A 22,853-nucleotide genomic window follows, 5' to 3' on the forward strand; every position below is an offset into this window, starting at 1 on the left:
AATCGTGGCAGTTAGTCTTTCGTCGGCCGCGCGTGAGTCCACACATTAACGCAGAGGAGAAATCGCGTCCAAGTTTAAGTCATTTTCATACTAAAGTACTAGCACACTCTACAGTAGATAGTGTGTGACCCAGGAATCAAAGAGTTTATTCCTCAGTATTTTTCCACTGGTTGCTACATTAGAACATCGCGCAGAACCTATTAATGCTCGTAGATAACGCGCTACAACCTTTTGTTCAGAGGAAACTGGGCAGCCCGGCGCAAGTTCAGTGACGATCAAAAAGAGTGGTGAATGCAATAAGCAGAGGAAGAAACATTTATCCGGATTAACCACAGAGATACCAGGACGATGCATTGGAGGATTCTTTTGAGCGCCCTTATCATCTGCACTATCGCTGGTAACTGGTAGTTTAAATTTATCTTTAAGCCGTGAGAGTGTCCTTAGACGTATTTCTGACTCAGAACTCAATTCATCCGTTGCTTTACTCTTTTACTGTCAATGAACAGGATTTGGAAATGTTGCATGAAACCAACATAGATAACAAAGTGTATTTCGAAACATTAATTAAATGATACAGCTGAAACAGCTTTGAACTCAACAAATTCCACTTCAGCAGTTCCCAGTCTCATAGAAAGGGGAAAAGGAAAACAAGCAACGAAAATCATAAGTAATCCCGCGTGCGGATGTGATTTTTGCGGCTTCGAAATAAAGCATTTTGAGTGGTTTAATCTTTTTAATTCAACTGGCGGTTATATTCTGGTATGTAAGTTTATTTCAAAGCAAGGTTAGGCAGGAACTAAAAAGTAAGTTGATTTGTTAGTCGCAAATCCAAACTATTGGAATATTTGCACGTGTGAAGTGAAATGGATCATTGCCAGTGGGAGTACCAATTATTCCAATAAACAGTATATTGAACCGCAAGAAGCTGCTATAAAAACATAAAATATCCAAAGATACAATCAAAGTTCGTCTTCACATATTCCCCTATGGGTAACTGGAACTTATTCGTATTCCCTGTTAACTAAGAGGATAAATTTTTGTATTCGATTACGGTTTCATTTTTTGTATGTTTCTGAATCAAAATTTCACTCAATGTGGGCAGGAAAAAAGCAAATTTACGCTAAAAAAGTTCAAAGAATTGTCTTTATTACAAGACTTTAAAGGATTTCATGTACGCAACTCCCCTTTTCAGTCATGTTATGATAAAAAAACAAATCAAGTCAAAACTCAGTTCCTCAAGAACATATACAGCTACTGTAGTGACCAGAAGCGTCAAATAACGTCACATGAGCATTTCCAATCAGAGTGATCTAAAAATATGCGAAATATTAATCGATTATTTCATATTTGAATTAAACATTGGACAAGCATCTGGCCTAGAAGACTCAGTTGTCTACCTTGTTGTCCAAAACCATAGTTCCATTTACAGCATGGATTCATCCAAGTTCTCGCACAAAATGTCGATGTAACCATCGGCAGTCATAATACCGTTGACCTGCGCTAAGTTTCCCACCCCAGCCCACGAGAAACAACCCCACACCATGACGCCGCCACCACCGTTCTCGATAGTCGGTTGTAGATGCCGGTCCCGGAGGTTCTCGTCGCTCTTCCGCCACACTCGGAGTCGTCTCTTCTTGTTAAACAGCTCTAACTTGGACTCGTCCGACCAAATAACGCGTTTCCGGAACTCCAACGACTTGTTGACATGGTTTCCTTGCAAACTGAAGCCGTTTTTATATTGATGAGCTGATCATCGGTCGCTTTTTGGCGAAGTAGCTCTTCAGGTCCTGTTCCTCTTCCACAGTGTTAGTCGGAAGAAATTTCTTTGACGACAAATCTCCCGGCCAGAACGGGAATTGAACCCGAACTCCCGGCACGATAATGTGTGACACTAACCACTCGGCCACGAGAGCAGACGATGAGAAATATTAGTTTAACTAATAATGTCTCTCAGTGTTACGATTAACCCTTTGCGGTCGTATTAAATTTGGGCATGGGTGTCGTACTGGTCGGAATTATGTTCCCTTGAAAAAAGAGTAATACATGCGAGATTATGAAAAATAAACATTATTAAATTTTTGGTGAACTATATAGGGTAAATGATCTTGGTTTGTCCAATTTGTGGTGTTTTTACGCAACTAGTAAATGCAAATCGATTTTTCTTCATGAAAATCACACATAATCGATACGAGTTTGGGTTTGTTGAAAAGCCCCAAGTCTCTAGTTGCTAATACTACCATAAGGTGTTGAAATTATTCAAATTTTTGCGTTTTTTAACGATTTTCCTTAAAGAAGAATTATGATCATGGTTTGACCACCTCTGATCATGGTTTGCCAAAAAAAATGATCATGGTTTGTCCGGTTTTAGAAATCTCCATTTTTGAATGAAAACATTCGAATTCACAATTAGATGTTGCATTTATCATTGAGTTTACTGTCATCATATTGATTCATTCATAATTTAGGCTTTCTTCAGAATATTGCCTTTTCTTGGGCATTTTAGAAGTGTACACCTCAACACAATCAACACAGAAAAACCATACTTCTGCTATGCGCGAAGCACACCATAAACAAACATAAACAAACTGCAGCGCGCCAAGCGGTTGCCATAGAAATCATGTGGACAAAACAACATTATTGAATTGGACAACTCATGATCAGAATTGAGTTCATCAAAATGCGTTAATTTAATGGTTTAGCTATGTAAATCCGATACAAATGGTGAGCAAGCATGATGTTTACAATATTTATAAGTGTTGTAATCCAGAAAAGGTCTGAGTACGTGCCAAATAATCATCTGGTGATCGATTAAAAGTTAGCTCGAATGAGGGGCGCATTGACACAAATAGAAGGTGTATTTTATAATCCTTTAAAACATGTGATTTCGTAAAAATATACTATCAAACTACTATAAATCATGTAAAAGGCAATTTCATTTATATGTTTCGAAACATTCGAAGGCCACAGGAGCGCTGAATTAGAGCCTTCAAAAAAGTGGGCAAACCATGATCATATTTTCGGCTGGACAAACCAAGATCATTTACCCTACATGTATTAAATTAACAATTTGTTTCAATGTGATGTTTTTATTTAAAAATTATATTTTATAATTCGTTTCTGTTTGAAATCTTTCGAAACGGTCTCCAAGAGTAAAACATATGAAATATAATCAATACAAAATTTTATTTTGAATATATGAGATGGATGCAATAAATGTGTAATTAATGCCAGCACTTTTCACTTTTGACAAAAAATTGTTTACATGAAATTATTCAGATGACATAAGACTCTTATGCAAACAATTATTCTGCTTTTTAAAAACAACTACTTCGACATATTTTAAACCAGTAGTTATTCAAATAATCATTTCTGCGTTTCCGAAATGATCAGAACTTTTCACTTTAAATAAACAAAGATTTTGTCGCTTGGACACTTTTGCGATTATTCAAATAAAATGAGACATTTATGCAAACAGTAGTTTTGATGCTTATGAACATGTAACACTCCAAAGTGTTACTACACTGAGAGGAATAGTTAGTAAATACGACGAATTTTTTGGTACATGTTACCAATTCTCTAGTCATTTTCTACCCTACTAATCATTGGTACATATTACGAAAGAAAAATGGTCGGCACAAACGTCAAACAAACTACGATTTGTTGGTCCAACATTGGTGCAATACCAGTGAAAATTTTGCTTCTCATTTGTGAGAGATAATCATCAGGGATAATAAAAATGTTTTTTAATAATTATTTTAATTTAAAAAATTCTATTTGATTACATACTTAGAATACATTATAATAATAATATATAACTTATTCTATGAGCAGCGTACACGAGGAAAGTTCCCGTTCATCTTCCTGCTGCATCGCTCTAGTTAGCATTATTTAGGGAGTGTCGGTAGCACCAGCACGTTTCATCCGCATTTTGTTCTTTCGTGTCTCTATAATATTAAATATGTATATATGTAATGAAACGTAACATCAACAAAATGCTTACCTCCGAAATGCAAAGTGCGCACATCACAGATGTTAGGTATGACAAAAAAAACAAAGTTACTAATGGTATGAAGTAAAATCTACGAATCTCTGGTAGGAACTTTCATTGCGTCTGACATCGCTTTTACGCAATTTTGGTAATATTTACAAAACATTTGTATATTTTACCAATGTTTTGGCTACTAAAGATTTGGTAGCTGCTTTTACTAAACTATTTCTCCAGTGTATAGCTAAATTCTGCTGTTATGATTTTTGTCCCACATTTTTATGCATCCAAAGCACTGTGCGTTGTCTTGTATGCAGAGATACCAACCTTCCTGATTTTTCAGGATTTCCCAGACTTTTTAGCACGCTCCATGATATCCTGAAGAACACCCAATTTATCCTGATTTTTCTGAAATGATCCTGATTTTTCCTGATTTTTTACATTATTCGTAATAAATGTACTGGTTTCCATGCCAAAGTTTTCTGTCATCTGTCATGGCTGTCATAGTTCGCCGGTTCGCACTTGTATATATCATACATTAAGTTAAATTCTCTAGACGCAAATCTGCAATCAACTTTTTTTATCTCTACCCTCAATTGTTTCGTGGTTTTCCAAAATTACTCAAGAGAAAAATTTTGAATCCACTGTCAATATAGAACGATTTTATATATAATTTGTTCGTCTGATTCAAAGTAGAATCAACTTCAATGATGGGGATATGGTAAATATATCTATAACAGTACTAAAAATCATAAAAATTAGGAAAAACAAGTCTTCCACTGCTGATATGTTTTCCTCAATTGTCGAGTAAAGATTCATTCCAAAGCATGGATGATGAATTCAGTGAAAATTTGAATATTGATTTCTCTGCAATTGACTGTAGTGATGCTGTAGGATTTTCGGAAAAAATATAAACGATCAAAAAGTCAGTTGCAACACTAGCATTTCCGCTTATGCGAGGATTTATACCATGCTTATTAATTCTATTACATATCCGGTCTTTACCCGAAGGAAGATATACTCTGTTTCTGGTGAGATTTGGAATGGATTCTGTCTGTGGCTACTACCAAGCAACCTGTTTCTCATATGTATGACTCGCAGCAGTCTTCAACGAGAAAGCAAACAAATTCTGGAAGGATATAATATTTACGCTGTGTGAAAGATGGCGAAAGATTGTGAAACAGAGCTATGGATATAAAATTTAATTATGATGCTTTGATTGAAAATGATGTTTTTGTTTTCCCAAAAATCGACATTAACTTTTCGGACAACCCAATATGAGCTATCCTGATTCATCCTGATTTTTATTCTCATTCTCCCTGGTTTTTCAAAATTATATTTGGCAACCCTGCTTGTATGGGTGACTACTTTGTTTGATGCTGAGTACCGTTATCTATTACCTATAGGAGCACCGTATTGATTCGTGAACAAGTTCACTAGAAATCTCTCTTCGTTTAGAAAAAGCATAAACTGATACTTGGTTGAGTAAAATATAAGATAAGCATGGTTTCTTGCTGTGGTGGCTGAGAGTAGACAAACGATCAGAACGGTAAAAAAGGTATGGTGGCTGAGAGCAGACAGACGACCACAAAAAGTCGATCGATTAATTGATTATTTGGGTCGATTAATCGTATCGAATAACAAACTGCTGAAAAGTATTCGATGATGATGAACGATTAATTTCAAAAATCGAGGATCACTAGCTACGAAAATTATGTTTGTGTCCGGTGAAGAGAACACTGTAACACAAATTCACGTACATAACCATACCCTGAAAGTACCCATTTGGGAACATTTTTTTTTCTTAAAAAATAATTCAACGATACTGAAATGGCAAAATGGTCTACCAGCTACCTACTTTTACGTAGTATTGATACGAATACCGAAAGGTTTGAAAAAACTTTTAATATTTATACCGTTCCGAATCATATTTAGGACATTCTGCAATAATAACTTGAAATGCTTAATGCCCTGATGACATAATCATAAAATTTATATCACAATTGATTCTTTAGAATAACCCTTTATATCATCATTACAGAGTGTCCGAAATATGAAAGCTGTCCGAAATATGATGAAAAATTGAAAAAAAAATTCGAGATGGCAGTAGATCTCCACGTTTCATGCAATTTTAAGACATCAAGATTTTTTTTTTGAAAACCTCGATTTGCTTTACTCCTCCCTTGGGTGATTTTTCGATTATCGAAAAAACTCAAACTTTGACCGCTTTTCGCCACTCTCCCTTAAGACCGATTGAGCTGATATTTAGCATAGAGTGTTTTTTCGAGGTGGTGAACTTTTTTTTTGGGTAACTTTTTTAAATTCGAAATGACCAGCGAAAATAGTCATGTCGAATGAACATTTTGTTTATTGGCAAAAAAAAATAAAACCTGTGTAAAGTTTCAGCTCAATCAGACGTGATTTAGCACCCCTAAGCACTCAAAGTTTAGATTTTTTGATCCTCGAAAATCTTCGAATAAAGTGGTTCTTAGATTTTCGTGAAAATGGTAGAATTGTTGTTCATCACAAAATATTAAACTCCGGTTTAGAAGGGTGACATATTTTCTCTAGGAAAAGGAGGGGATATAAGGCGATTGTAACAAAGGGTAAATCGAATCGAGAAGTCGATACAATCCCTATCACTATCACACCGAGAATTGTTGTTTATCGCAAAATATTAGACTCGTTTTTTTTATTTTTTCATCTGGGTACCCAGGTGGTCCGAAAAATCATTTTTTTAGACTTTTTCCCAAAAATGTATTTTTTTTTAAATTCATAATTTTTGAACCACTGACCAATTAAGATGGTCGATATATCAAATTGAAGCCTTTCACTTAATATTTTTTGGAAAAATTGATTGTATTTGTTTTTTGTTGAGGGCGCTATGAATTTTTATATTTTTCTCTTGAAAGCTGAGATTTTTCTACGCATTATATAAAAAAATCAGAGATGTAATTTTGGTTTTTTCGTTTTCAAGTTATGAATTTTCAATGATAACTGGTGGTTAAAAAAATCAAAATTGTCATACAAATGAAACACAAATTTCTGCATAATTTAAAAACTAATCAAGCAAATGGAGCCAAATTTGGTAATTGTGGGTTTTTGGGTACGAAAAATGTTTCTTTGATGGTTTGGAATACCTTCCTCCTCTGAAAGAGGCGGCAATTTCTGCATAACTCGGAAATTAATTAAGCAAAATTTACAAAAACGGAATTTGAGGATTTTAGAGTACAATAAAATTTTCTATGATGGTCTGACATCCCTCCCTCTGGAGGGGGAGGGCGTCCCATAAAAATATTACACATATTTCAACCAACCAATATTCGAACTGAAAATTTTCGGAAAACTTTAAAGGAAAATGGGAAAATTCGTAAAATTGAATTCCCATATGTTCTAAAATTACATCGTGATAAGCGTTGTTAGTCAATTTGTATTTGCGCTAACGAAATTGATCTTTGTTAGAAAGTGGAAATGACTGTTTTGAATATATTAACACGGCACGAAAAAGGTCTTCACATATTGAACGAAAATGAGTAATTTAAAACAACTACTTTATTGGAAATGCATATATATATATAGATTTAAAATTTTCTTGATAAATCATTGATTAGGTGAACAAGCATTGCCCCCAATAAATCTATAATAACAAAACGTCTGAGTGATGAAACCATATACTCGAGGAAATATATCAATGAAACCAAAAGATATATGAAACTTATTCCTTTTTGTTATGTTTTTTAAATATTTTTGCACTGAGAAAAGAGTACCGATTGAACAATTTTAGAACTGTTTGTTGGTTTTCTCAAAACAAAACATGTCTTCTCATCTGACATCACTGATCATACCGAGAGAAATTGACTGAAGTCTCTCCAGTCTACCAAATAAAACATTTCAATGAAACTCGTGTACTGGAATGGGATATTTTGCTCGTCTCGACAGTGACTGAAGCCGAGGCGAGACGAGATGAATTGCTCGTCTCTTTTTATGGAATAGGGCCCTATATTTTCTGTATCAAACATGTATTCCATGTAGCGGAGAATCATGTTATTTGCAAGTTAGGTCAAGAAGAATCTTGAACGAGAATTGTATCTGAAAATAATTTTATATTAATGACGAGTTCTGGCTGAAGTACTAGGAAATGTATAGTAAAAGGAAATTGTAGAAGGTCAATTAGAACATCAATCAATGAATAGTTCTGCGCTTGGACCTAGGAATCTTCGCTTAGTGAGAAAGCGCGGATGTTCAAAAGTATTCAAAACAAAAAATCAAAGTGGTAACAAAGTGGTCAATAAAATTATGGGCCCTATTCCAGAAAACGAGACGAGCAGACGAGCGCTCGCCTCGTCTCCTCGTCTCGACAGTCTAATATATATATATATATATATATATATATATATATATATATATATATATATATATATATATATATATATATATATATATATATATATATATATATATATATATAGATTTAAAACTTTCCTTGATAAATCGTTGATTAGGTGAACAAACATTGCTCCCAATAAATCCATAATAACAAAACGTCTGAGTGATGAACCCATATGCTCGAGGAAAAATATCAATGGAACCATTGATCAATTTTAAAACTGTTTGTTGTTTTTCTCAAAACAAAAACATGTCTTCTCATCTGACATCACTGATCGTACCGAGAAAAACTGACTGAAGTCTCTCCAGTCTACCAAATAAAACATTTCAATGAAACTCGTGAACTGGTATTGGATATTTTGCTCGTCTCGACAGTGACTGAAGCCAAGACGAGACGAGACGAATTGCTCGTCTCGTTTTCTGGAATAGGGCCCTATGTTTTATGGGAAATTTGTCCTATTAAACAATATTTTATAGTTTTTTATCGCCATCCGAAAATTGCCCATTTTTTAATGCAAGCGTTACCACGTAGCGAAGGTTCCATAAACATTGTGTCCAAGATAGTGTTTAATATGTGTCCAAGATAGTGTTTATATTGAATATAATAGACCTTTTCTTAACCTTCATGAACGGCACCTAATTCTTCACAAATTTGTATTCGATTATTTAAATTTGTACTCGATTATTCAAACTCCGCAGGTCTCGCTCACTACACCCAAGCGTGTGAATTGGATCAAACGCAGCACGGCTGCCGAATAGACAACGGTCAATGTACGTGTGCCTTCGGATGCAAGTCCGAGTTCCGCTACGCAACTCGCAAGGAATGTCAAGATGCTTTGAAGGTATTGAAAATGATCGAATCATTTGAACGAGTTTTTGTAATGAATGAAAAAATCTTTCGTTCCAAGGGTCGCTCCGGTGACATTTGTAGCAGGGCGCCCTGTCTGAACGGAGGATCATGCACGCAAGTGACCGCAATGCCACAATACAAATGTCGCTGCGAGGGAACCGGATACTGGGGTAACAGGTGCCAACGAAGTAAGCAGCGCTGCACATATGAACCATTGAAACTATTTGATACTAATATTTTCCCAATTACAGTGTGCCCTAAACCGGAGCAGGTTGCAGCCGGAAGCAAATTTCCCCATGAGTGCGTTGTTATTTAAGCCAAAGAATTGTCGTGTTATAATATCTAAGAATACCGTTTGCTTTATAAAAACATCGAATGAAAACCAAACCAAACCTGCCCGCAGAGAACTCGCTCTTGCGTACAACAATTCGTTCACAATGTGATAAGGGCCGGATATTCGGTATTATTCCCAAGAGGAAATGCACTCATCATATTAACACTTTGCATTTTTAGAGTTGCCGACTCTGCGACTCGGGATGCAAGCAAAAAAACACTGCCTTGCTACAAAAATATTGATAAGGATGGTCTGAAAACAAAACATCAAACCTGAGTAGCATAATCACAAAGCAAAGTATAACCAAGCTCGTTAGATTAAACATAGTGCTGATAAAATAGATCGTAAAATAAATAAAGTAAAACAATATGAGAGTTGTGAATAAAGCTAATCTTATGGCCTAATGCTATGTTTTAATTCCTGAATTGTGATGTAGGCAGATAAGGAGACGTTAACTGCACCCCGTATTCGCGTGTGTATAGTTTTGTTGTAAAACAAATCTCGCTTTTGTGAAAATGTTTAGACTATTGGCAATCCCATAGTTGTATTTTTTTCCTATTTCAGCATACTTACCAGCGATAGTTTTATCTATTTCTTTCTCCCTTTTGCAATAGAAATCATTTGTGTAATCTCCATTGGTAGTAACACATCGTTTAGTGGTTCAGTGGTTCACTTTGGACCAGTGAAAACGCAGAATTTCGCAGAAACGCAGTATTTTCGTGTACAATTGACACCATTTTCAATTTGAATATTTGCTGTGAGGGGCATTCGAATGTAATTTGAGATGTTATAAAAATTCACATTATTTTCGCATTGCAAAAACATTGATTAACTTACAGAAACATAATTTCCCCAAACTTATATCATACAGTGACGTCTCGATTACTGTAAAAGTTGCCCAATACGCAAACTCGGTTGAGCGAAGGAATCAACCTTTCTGAGTCTGGATTGGCAATTTACAAAGTTGAAGTAGAAGAAAAGCGTCACGAGAAATAACCTATTCCTGGAATAAACTGAATTGTCTGCCTTCGCACTAATTCCCTACGGAACGAGCCACGAACGGAAGCTAATCAGACTTATTCCTTTCAATAAATTGAACTGACTGCCTTCGCACTAATTCCGTACGGAACGAGCAACGAACGGGAGCTGATCAAAATATCGAACATCAACTAAGCGGGAGGATCAACGAGTACAAGATCTTCACGAACTCCGAGCGCAAATTATGCAACTATTGCTGCGAACGTTGGAAGACTTGAATCTGAAGAACTCTCGTCAGTCGATTCAATGGAGGTGGTTTCGGACTACTTAATCGTAAGACACGATTCCAAAGACTACTTACTTTATTCAGAGAACCTTGGGTTTTTATACAATTTTAGTTTATCCTAAATCTACCCTAAATTTAAGTCTAACGTGCGAAAGAAAGAGAAGACTATAAACGTCCTTGCTTCTTTTCATACAAGTCCTTTACCTATCGCTATCTGTATTTCAAAACATACGATATCCATAACTGCATTCTAAGAGCAACGGAGCCTAACGCGATAAGAAATGTGTGCGATTGTTTTCGGTTCCTTTCCTTTCTACTAGGTTTTATTGCACCAGGTTTTATTGCACCCGCTCCCGATAGGATTGTTATTTTAGGATCTTACACACGGTTCGCTCTTATCGTATAGTGTTTTTTTCTTCTGTCCTTCTTTCGATCGTTTACGATATTGAAATTAAATTGCTAAATTCTTTCGATTTCTTACATTTCCCCTTCCGTAAATCTACCTGCTCGAATTTACACTTCAAAGAATTAGCAATTGTATAAGTATTCAGTTGTTTTTTTTTTTTAAATTTTTGTTAGCTATTATCTAATTCACTTTTAATTATTTTAATTCACTAATTCACATTATTTATACTCTTGGTAAAATTCGTCCACAAATGGGTTGTGTTGTCGTATCTTCCATAGGTATTGCCGTCTCCCTAGTCGTAGCAATATTGATGTCATCAGATGGTTCAGTCTTCCTTGAATTGATTGATGTTTCACGTAAATGTCGTACTGCATTCCGGTGAGAAAGAAACGTTGTGAGTGAATCCCAGCAAGATGCCATCAATTGCCAGCCGAATCCATATATGTCGTATAGAATTCTGCCGTGCATGATTGTATCGACGATAAACTTTATCATCCTGCCCATCATATATAGACCAATCGCCGTTGATGTGATGTTTCCGAGCCATGTAGACCAAGACATAAGCCGCATCCAATACCTTGTTATTGCATCGTCGATTACATCTCCAGATACTAAGGCTCCGAAGTTGAATCCTTGATCATTGGGTCGTTGTCCAATCAGCACCTTGTGTATTACATTCGTTGCCACTCTACGATCTCCTTGTTCATAAATCATATCCCTCATCTTTTTAAGATTGTCTGCATCATAGACACCACTTTGCATTAGATTTGGAAGAGGTGTGTAGGACCATGTTGTAACTATGTCCGACACTAATTTCTCTGGTGGAGTTGTTTCACGTAATCGTCCATCAGTTGTATACCATTTTCCTCCGAACATGAATTTTGCTGGTATTAAAGGTGTGCAATCTATTTCAATCCCGCGGTTCTGGAGTATTCTTGTCACAGGTGCCAAAAACATCGACCTGTTGTTAAATTCAACTGGAATTTCTTGGAAGCATCGCGCTTCGGATCTTGGCGTAACAAATACTGGTTTGCATTCAATAACATGAAGCACTTCCCCAGCAACAACTGCTGTATATCCTGACCTCTTCATTATGCTCGATACAAACTCCGTTGGATTGATTCTTGCTAATGTCAATTTAGTTTCCAGTAGAGCCTTATCTAGTTTGCACATCTCTGTCATAACCGAATTGTATACGTCGTCTAATTTCTGACCAATGTAGTTTTCGACGAATGTTATTTTCGAATTGAAGTAAGTAAATAGATCATTATTTGAACCTGACGTAGGTTTTCTAACAAATGGCGATCTCATGTTGGATAACTCCAAAACTAATATTCTGGGATGGTCTGTTTTAAACCCAACGTGTCCACATATATATGTCCTTGCTGTAGTTTTTATCGAAAATAAATGTCGTTCCGATATTGTGCTGTACACTACAACCTCTCCAATGGTTTTCATTTGGTTATTCGTTGTTTTGTTGACAACTCCTTCAAAAATAACTTCAAACTCGCTTTCTTCACATCTACGGTTCATGTCGATGTCCCAAGTTAGATAGCCTTCTTCAGCGTCCAAACAACGTCCATGTGTGTATGTACACGTTAAACCTCCTTTCAACATTATCTGGCTACTTTCAATGTCTACAGAGGCGACATAATCTTGAAGTGTAATCGTATATTCATAATATACTAAGGCGTTTGTCCACGTGTATAACGGCGTTTTGTACACTCCTCCACTGCAGGAACTGCCAGTTATTGATCCTACCACCAATACTTGACCTCTATTTGTGCTGTTGAGATTCAATTCCTGAATAACAGTGTTATCGGCTAGTGTAACTGCTCCACTATAGTGAGCTTTTCGACATTCCTCGGATGAAAACTCCTTCACGATGTAGGCAAAGCCGTGTTGATAATCAGAAGTGTGGGAGTGCATACCACAGTGTCGAATCGACCTCTTGATGATGACTTTACATTGAAATACCTTTGTTTGAATTTTCGAATTTCTTTGTAACATTTGTATCCGAAGTTCCGTTGTTGTCAGGTTAGTTGTTGGCGGTAAGCAAGATGCCACATCCAACAAAGAATATGAAGTCATATTTACATCTGCATTGGCACAGTCGTATGCGATCAATCCATGAGATGTTGAGCCTAGTACACTGCATCCCACGAATAACATTGCAGCAATCAACAGTTGCATGAGCGTTAACCGGTTAACTGTATCTGATTTCCATCTTATTTTCCTTCTAGATTCGCCTTTTTGAGAGTAATCCGATTGTACCAAAACTTTTGAAGTTTCCGCTGTTAATACAGTTGTAGTACAAGGATTGATTCGTCGTTTCTTTTTCTTCGGCTCAAATTTCTCACAATTCACACTGCTGTTTCTTTCAATAACTTGATGGAGTGCGGTAAATGAGGTGTTCATTTTGTTTACTTCTTTAGACGTTATGTCTTTCAGAGCGGCATCCTTGCGTATATTCAATACTGCTAGCTTATGTGCTGCTCGTTTAAAGGTCCCTTTGGGTGTTTTAACGAACGCTGTACGTACTTGGCCGTCTTTTCCTTTTATAACTCCAGTTACTCGTCCTCTCAACCATAGGCCCCAACGTATAGTACTGTCTGTTATCAATACTATGTCGTCTATTTCAATGGGCTGAACTTTATGCGTCCATTTTTGTCGCGATATTAATGTTGGTATATATTGTTTCTTGAATCGATCCCAAAACTGTTGACTGTAGTGGTTCACTAGTTCCCATTGAACTCGAGTGAGGTTGTTGCTGTCCAAATTTTGAGGTGGAACGTATTCACCTGCCCGTCCAATTAGGAAATGGAACGGTGTTAGAGCCTCTTCCACATCATTATTGCACGGTATGTGTGTTAGTGGGCGACAGTTTAAGATAAACTCTACTTGTATTAGAGCTGCTCGTAACGTTTCAGGATAAGGTGTCCGACTACAACCTATCATATAATATAAATTGTCTTTAATAGTTCTGATGAGTCGCTCCCAAACTCCTCCAAAGTGCGGTGATGCTGGTGGGTTAAAGGTCCATTCTATCTTCAGTTTTACAGCTTCAGATTTCGACATCCTTTCGTCGATTTCGTGGATTAGTTTGTTTAGTTGTTTTTCAGCTCCAACAAAATTTGTGCCATTATCGCTGTATACATGTTTGATCTTTCCACGGCGGTTTTGAAAGTTTTTAAAACACATTAGGAAGTGATCTGTATCTAACTTCTCAGCCATTTCAATATGCACGGCTCTCGTAGTCATGCATGTAAAGAGCACGCCCCATCTTTTCTCTATTGATCGTCTTACCAATACTTCAAAAGGACCGAAGTAGTCCACTCCAGTATTCGTGAATGGATGAGCATACAAATCTACTCTAGCTGCCGGTAATGGTGCCATTTGAGGTGGCAAAGGTTTAGCTTTCATTATAATGCATTTAGAGCAGTCCGTTTTTATTTTGTTGAGAACTGTACGCATGTGTGGTATATAATACCGTAATTGTAATGCTCCAAGTACTACGTTATCCGAACGATGAAAGTATTTTTGATGATATTCAGCAACGATCAAACGTGTTCCATGGTCTTCAGCAGGTAAAATCACAGGATGTATTGTATTCATTTGCAATTTAGTTGCATTTTCGAGACGACCTCCAACTCTCATTACGTTATATTCATCTAGTATTGGAGTAACCGCTGATAACTGTTTATTTCTAATATCAACATAACCGTTTAATTCAATGTCATGAATTTCCTTAGCGAAATGTGTCATTTGTATTTTACGAAACACAACTCTTTCTGCAATTTTTCGATCCTCATATGTTATATTGCGATTAAAATTAGATTGTATATTCAATCGTTGGTTTTTCTTGTATTGCAGCCAATCAACATATTTTTTCACAACACATACATGGTGTATCAACACATTCCAACTGGAGTATCGTTTGATTCCGATGAATATAGAACTTGTTTGGTGCAATCCCACTACTTGTCTCAACTCTTCCGTTGACTCCTTAATCTTCCTGTTAGGATATTCGATCACTGGCTTCTTAAGGAATTGAGGTCCTTTTGTCCATATAGATTGCCCTTTGAAATCTTTTGTAGCTTCGTCGGCGGGATTTAATTCAGACGGTATATAACGCCATTGCTGTATATTGGTTGTATCTAAAACCTCAGCAACTCGATGAGTGACGAATATTTTATATCTTCTATTCTTCGGTTGTAACCATGACAAAACATTTTCCGAGTCTGTCCAGTAGGTAATACTATCTATTTTAATTCGTTGCTCGTTCTGAATGGTATTTGTCAATCTGGTTCCTAGTAAGGCTGCTTGTAGTTCCATTTTTGGAATAGACAACTGATGAATAGGTCCGACTTTTGCCTTTGCTGCCAATAATCGTATATAAACCGAGCCGTTTGCAATACAACGTAAGTATATAACTGCAGCGTATGCTCGTTCAGATGCATCTACGAATGTATGTAGCTCCAATTTTCCTGCTCCATCCGGTATTATACACCTGGGTATTTTTACGTTAGAGGCTTGTTGAATTTTCGCAAGCCAATTTTGCCACTGTTTGCTCAAATGTTTGGGTACTTCATCATCCCAGTCTAACTCGTCTTTGTGCAGCTCTTGAAGCAAAATCTTTCCCATTGTCGTATAATTTGATATCAATCCTAATGGATCATACAAACTCATAACAAATGCTAACACCTCTCTTTTCGTGGGTAATCGTAGCGTTTGTCTTACTTCATTGCTCAGCTTCTTCAACGATAATCGATACCCGATCAAATCCAGTTTCGTGTTCCAATAGACACCAAGAACTTTTTCAGCACATGAATCCTTATCCTCTATTACCTTAATGTCGGTAGATTGGATCCGATCGCTGGATAAATTGCTCAGTAATTCCTTACTGTTCGATATAAAGTTTCGAATGAAGAATCCGCCATGTTGGTGTATATCGATGACGTCTTTGGTAATAGCGGTTGCCTCTCGAATGTTTGTAAAACTATCCAGATAGTCATCCACATAGTGTTGTTTTTCAATTGCCAGGGCTGCTTTCGGTTTCGATTCCATAAATGCTGCAGCGTTTTTATTTTTCACTGCTTGCGCGCATGATGGTGAACATGTCGATCCAAAAATCATTACCTCCATAATGTATACATCAGGTTCTCGATTGTTTTCACAATCTCGCCATAAAAATCGTTGAGCATGCTGATCCTCCGGTTTTATTTTGACTTGGTGGAACATCTCTTGAATATCTCCACAAACTGCAATACGTCCCTCTCTGAATCGCAGCAATACTCCAACGAGTGATGTAGTAGCATCAGGTCCAGACAAAAGATTAGAGTTAAACGATACGCCATTTATTTTTGAAGCTGCATCAAATACCAATCTTGGTTTTGGAGGTATTTTATTCTGGTTGTGAACTATAAAATGCGGGAGATAGTATGTTCTCGGAACCGCGTTAATTAGCTCTGAATGTGCTAGTTTTCTAGCATATCCCTTTTTCACATAATCAGCGAAGGTATTGATAGCCCAATCCTTCAATTTTTCATCTTGTTTCAATTTATTCTCCATAATCACCAATCTCCGTAAGGCTGTATGATAGCTGTCCGGAAATTGTACATCTTTGGTTTTCCATAGCAGACCGACCTCGTAACGGTTGTCTTTTAGCTTGATGGTGTTGTCGAGAATCTGTTGTGCTCTTTCTTCCTCTGGTGATCTTGGCAGTTTTTCCACTAATTTCACTCCAAAATCGTCGATTGAGAAGTATCGCTGCATCATTTTGCTCATCTCCTGTTCTTCCTGGATGACCATTGTATAATCTTGACGGTTTATGTTATACTCCTTTCCGTATATCACCCATCCGAGTCGCGTTTTTACTGCCATAGGACCATTTCCTTTTACCGTTTTGATGGCACTCAGTAATTCGCTGTTGTCCAATCCAATTAACAATGTAGGCTGAGCTTCCTTATAATCTTGAAGCGGAATGTCCTTCAAGTAGGGATAATTCTTGGCAATTTGTTCCATGTCAACTGTTTGGATAGGAAGATTTAGATCATGCATAGTCCGGGCCATCACTGGTTTTCCTATGCCCTTTATCCAGAATTTTACCCTCTTGCTTGAGCAGGATTTTAAACAATCCTGTGTCCATTTTAATGTAAGCGGGTCAACTTTTCCTTCCAACTCTAACATGTTAGCCATTCTCTCGTCCAATAGTGTTACTGATGATCCTGTGTCCAGGAAGGCGTAGGTGTCTATCATTCTTTCGCCGTTTTGGACTGTTATAGGAACTATTTGATAGTAAAGGTGTTCCTTGCGTTGTCGATGAATATTCGTGGTTTCTTCGGGACCTCGTCGTACGTCAGCAGCCGTATCCTGATTTCTTTTATACTCCGATCTTTGATGAAGTAAGCGATTGTGCTCCTTGTTGCACCCATCGATTCCACATATTCCTTTCATGCTACAATTTCTCATAATGTGGTCATTGGAGTTTAGGCACTTGAAACAAATTCCTTTTTTAGCCAAAAACTCTCTACGTTCCAATGTTTTCATTTGTTTGAAATTCTTACATTGGAATAGCCTATGACTGGCTGAACAAAGTGCACATTTCATAGTTTGATGAACATTAACTCGAGGTTTCCTTTCCGTAGTCGACACACTGTTATTAGACTTTTGCATCATACGGGCTATTCTTGAATGTGGCAATAACCACTTATTCAAATCGTTGAGTGTTGGGATCGAAGTGTTGCTTTGGATCACTTCAACCCATTTCACTTGTATCGTGTATGGCAGCTTCTCTATGATTTCTTCTATTAAACGATGATCACGTAGATATTCCTTTTGGCCCAGCGCCTCCATATTCACCACCATGTTATCTAGTGCGTCTGATATATCCGGAACTACGGTTCGGCTGTCCTTTTTGATACGTCTCAGGTCGTTCAGAAGTTCTTTATATACAAGATCCTTCCTTCCAAAGCATTCTTCCAGCTTTTCGATTATTTTCGGAACATTCTCTGAGTTAATCATCAATTGTTGGACGGTTTTATACGCGTCCCCTTTCAGAACTTGTTCCAGGCGGTTGAGGTTCTCTAAATTTGAGAAACCTCCCTCTGCCGTTGTATCATGGAATGTTTTCTTAAATTTTGGCCAATCCTTTGATGCGCCAGAAAATCTGGGTAGGGTCGTCAATGATTGCCTCTTTAAATATATAGTCCAGTCACTAGACATACTCACTGTTTGGGTAAATGATCGATCCGTGGGCTGATTTGTTACTTGGCCCGAGGATGACGTTGAGCATTGGCCTTTCATAGTCGCCATTAATTTGTCCATTGCATCCAGTTGTTGTTTTATCTGCTCATCTTTCTTCCGAGCAGATATTTCCAATGATGCTAATCTTTGTTGGATCTGCACGCATTTCGGGCAGATCCATTTTTCTTCCGCTGTCGGCGCGACCGTTAAGTTAACACAACCGATGTGGAACCATCGGTCACAATCGTCGCATTCAACCATATCCTGTTTATGGTCTGGTTCCGAGCACAAACGGCAATTTCCGTTTTGATTTTCCACGAAACGTATCATGGTGTTGCTTTCAAGATACTCAGCCGTTGAAATAATGTATAATTTTCAGGATCCGTTTCCAGTTGTTTGTAATTACACTTTGCTCACTTCTCAAGGCGTTGAGCCTTTTTAAGCTTTCTTAAGCTTGAGAGATTTATTTTCTCGCTTTCAGGTTAGCACACTTTCAGAAAGCTTTTTAAACTTTTAGTCCTGTTGGAATTCTTTATCCAACTTATTCACTTCAAGGTGATTTGCACTTTCACAAGGCCTTTTAAACTTTTAGTCCTGTTGGATTTGTTTATCCAACTTGCTCACTCTTATGGCGTTGAGCACGCGCATAAGCTTCTATTAAGCTTTTAATCCTGTTGGGTTCTCTATCCAACTGGCCCTTTGCTCATTCTTATGGCGATGAGCACGCACTTATGAGTTCGTTGGTAATGAAAGGCTCCTCCTCTCTGGAGCCACCAAATGTAAAAGTTGCCCAATACGCAAACTCGGTTGAGCGAAGGAATCAACCTTTCTGAGTCTGGATTGGCAATTTACAAAGTTGAAGTAGAAGAAAAGCGTCACGAGAAATAACCTATTCCTGGAATAAACTGAATTGTCTGCCTTCGCACTAATTCCCTACGGAACGAGCCACGAACGGAAGCTAATCAGACTTATTCCTTTCAATAAATTGAACTGACTGCCTTCGCACTAATTCCGTACGGAACGAGCAACGAACGGGAGCTGATCAAAATATCGAACATCAACTAAGCGGGAGGATCAACGAGTACAAGATCTTCACGAACTCCGAGCGCAAATTATGCAACTATTGCTGCGAACGTTGGAAGACTTGAATCTGAAGAACTCTCGTCAGTCGATTCAATGGAGGTGGTTTCGGACTACTTAATCGTAAGACACGATTCCAAAGACTACTTACTTTATTCAGAGAACCTTGGGTTTTTATACAATTTTAGTTTATCCTAAATCTACCCTAAATTTAAGTCTAACGTGCGAAAGAAAGAGAAGACTATAAACGTCCTTGCTTCTTTTCATACAAGTCCTTTACCTATCGCTATCTGTATTTCAAAACATACGATATCCATAACTGCATTCTAAGAGCAACGGAGCCTAACGCGATAAGAAATGTGTGCGATTGTTTTCGGTTCCTTTCCTTTCTACTAGGTTTTATTGCACCAGGTTTTATTGCACCCGCTCCCGATAGGATTGTTATTTTAGGATCTTACACACGGTTCGCTCTTATCGTATAGTGTTTTTTCTTCTGTCCTTCTTTCGATCGTTTACGATATTGAAATTAAATTGCTAAATTCTTTCGATTTCTTACAATTACCGTTATGAATCTTATTTCGGACGCTTAAGACATATGATGCAGGAAACAGATCTAAACTTTATGCACAGGTATTATTTGGTTGGAATTTTTAATAAATTAGTTCAATATGCTTTTAAGCTTTCTACTTTGGTACCTATTTGATTGAAAACATAAAAAAAATCATCGAATAAAATGCTTTTCAAATGAAGCGAATAAGCATCAAACTTCGGTCAGTAAATCAAATTTCGGACAGATTGAATTCAAATTTCGGACACTTTATTTTGTAATTTTTTGGACGAACATTATATTACAGTTGATTATTTTTCATAGTCAACTGCGAAACACTTACCAAGCAATCACAGTAAACTGTTAACGATGATGAGAACTGATGACACACGGGAGAAATTTAAATATTTATGACCGGGTAAATTCTACGTGCTCACGCTGAGGAAACGTCAAACACAAACGATGATGAGTAGTGTTGTAAGATTTCTGCCAATTATGTTATAATTCAAACGTAGTTCTCATGTGAAATGATAGTGAAACCAAGGGATTACTTTAGAGAAGCAATTGTGATATTAATTTTATAGTTATATCATCAGTGCATTAAGCATTTCAAGATATTAGAACAAAGTGTCCGAAATATGATGTTGTCCGAAATATGATTCAGAACGGTATATCACGCTCAAAAAAAATGTTCGCAACTAATTTTAGAAGCATGCAAGAAAATGGTTTCTGCTTTCAAACATCGAGGGTTCTTCGATTTTCCAATTATCGTCAATGGATATTTATGAGTACCAGAAACATTTTAACATGAGAATCATCTGATTTTTGTAAGCTTTGATTCATGTGACGCCTTTTTCCTCCAAATGAGTAAACGTTTATCTGGTAATCATTTTGAAAAATAAGGCAATTTTATTGCAATTATATTCCTGGTCAACGGTCAAATCATAAGTCTTCAGGTAATTGAAAAATTGTTCTTTGAAATTATCCATTGCGCAAACTTTGACATTAAGACAAGAATCGCTGAACTTAAACGACGCAGATACTATCAACCACCACAGCCGTTAACCCTAAATTTGTCGTTTCTAGCTTGCTGTATTTTATTTTCAAGTAAATATAGAATATCTACCATCAATTTGTTTAAACATTAAAACAATTCTACTTTCAGCAGCATATTTAATTTTTCTTATAGTGCTCAATGATTTCAAAACATACAGTTTGGGTTGAGTTTCAGCTCGTGTAGAGTTGTCATGAGCGGTACAACCTTTGGCTCTTGTTGAATGATCAGTGGACTGCACAACCTTTGGCCCGTGTATCTGTAAAGAGTGTGTGTATGTATTGCCGCGACTAAGTAAAAGTTTATAGATCGGATAGGAGGGATATGAAACAGGGACACAACGAAGGAAACATCATCAAACGTTAATTCGGCGTTTCTGAGGAACAGATATAGATGAAGCAGAAGATCAGGATCACGGCTATCTAAGATATCCCGGACGGGGATATCCGATTTTCTGCCTTGTGCTCTCAGTGCTCTAGAGAGCTGAGAGCGAGCAGCATGGAACCGGATACACGACCAGACAACATGCTCGATGTCGTGGTAGCCATCGCCACAATCACAAAGATTGTTTGCTGCGAGCCCAATGCGATAGAGATGCGCGTTTAGGTTGTAGTGATTGGACATAAGCCGAGATATCACGCGAATGAAATCACGACCTACATTCAACCCCTTGAACCATAACTTACAGAAACATAATTTCGAGACCTTAGGGATAATCGTGTGTAACCAACGACCGAACTCATCTTCACTCCACATGCGCTGCCAACTTACGAGCGTGTGCTGACGAGCAATGTGGAAAAATTCATTATAAGCAATTTGCCTTTCAAAAAGTGTGCCTTCTGATGCACCCACCTTAGCTAGCGAGTCCGCTTTCTCATTCCCCGGAATAGAGCAATGAGAGGGAACCCATGCTAAGGTAATCTTGAATAATTTTTCGACCAAAACACTCAATAGATGTCTTATTCTTGTTAGGAAATAAGATGACCGTTTATCAACTTTCATTGAGCGGATTGCCTCTATTGAGCTGAGACTGTCTGAAAAAATAAAATAATGGTCGATAGGTAATGTTTCAATGATCCCTAGTGAGTAGTATATCGCACCCAGTTCAGCGACATACACGGAACAAGGATCTTTGAGTTTGAAAGAGGCACTAGAATTTTCATTGAAGATGCCGAAGCCAGTGGACCCGTTTATGAATGAACCGTCAATAAAGAACATTTTATCAGATCTAACTTTCCCATATTCTGCCGAAAATATCGGCGGAATAGAATCGGGGCGTAGATGATCTGGGATTCTATGGGTTTTTTGTCGCATGGACAGATCAAAAATGACAGAGGAATTGCAAAAGTATGGGAAGCAAACTTGGTTGGAGAGGCCTGGTGAAGGGTGCACGTCGTGGGTAAGGTACTCATGGTATAAAGACATAAAGCTTGACTGAGGAGTCAGTTGGAGTAGATTTTCGGAGTTATCAATCACCAATGGATTCATGATCTTGCAACGGATGAGAAATCTGTAGGATAATTCTGTGAACCGAAGAGTAAGCGGGGGTACTCCTGCCAAGACTTCGAGACACATCGTATGTGTCGAATGCAAACACCCCAAGGCTATACGCAAGCAGCGATATTGTATTCTCTCCAGTTTGAGAATATGAATCCTGGCAGCTGATCGGAAGCAAAAACTGCCATATTTTAACACTGATAAT

The 22,853-nt window shown here is 37.4% G+C and overlaps 2 protein-coding genes across 3 annotated transcripts; one reads left to right on the plus strand and one right to left on the minus strand.

The window, feature by feature from the left end:
- On the plus strand, positions 1-9,959 carry LOC129770517 (protein crumbs-like). Of its 2 annotated transcripts, XR_008742131.1 has the most exons (5): positions 1-397; positions 9,071-9,213; positions 9,280-9,409; positions 9,473-9,681; positions 9,735-9,959. XR_008742131.1 is itself a non-coding variant. In XM_055773409.1 (4 exons), exons 1-4 carry the CDS (start codon positions 349-351, stop codon positions 9,535-9,537), a joined length of 387 nt encoding a protein of 128 aa, XP_055629384.1. In that variant the 5' UTR covers positions 1-348; the 3' UTR covers positions 9,538-9,959. The 2 variants fall into 2 exon arrangements, 1 of the variants encoding a protein (XP_055629384.1); XM_055773409.1 differs by having other exon boundaries at positions 9,473-9,959.
- A 5,927-nt stretch (positions 9,960-15,886) lies between these two features.
- Positions 15,887-18,800, minus strand: LOC129766888 (uncharacterized). Its single transcript, XM_055767488.1, has 2 exons — positions 15,966-18,800; positions 15,887-15,892 (listed from the first exon to the last, which is right to left on the minus strand). The coding sequence occupies exons 1-2, from the start codon at positions 18,798-18,800 to the stop codon at positions 15,887-15,889; spliced, it is 2,841 nt and encodes a 946-aa protein (XP_055623463.1).
- Positions 18,801-22,853: the final 4,053 nt, after the last annotated feature.

The sequence above is a fragment of the Toxorhynchites rutilus genome, chromosome 2, assembly GCF_029784135.1.
Source record: "Toxorhynchites rutilus septentrionalis strain SRP chromosome 2, ASM2978413v1, whole genome shotgun sequence".
Taxonomy (NCBI): Eukaryota; Metazoa; Arthropoda; class Insecta; order Diptera; family Culicidae; genus Toxorhynchites; species Toxorhynchites rutilus.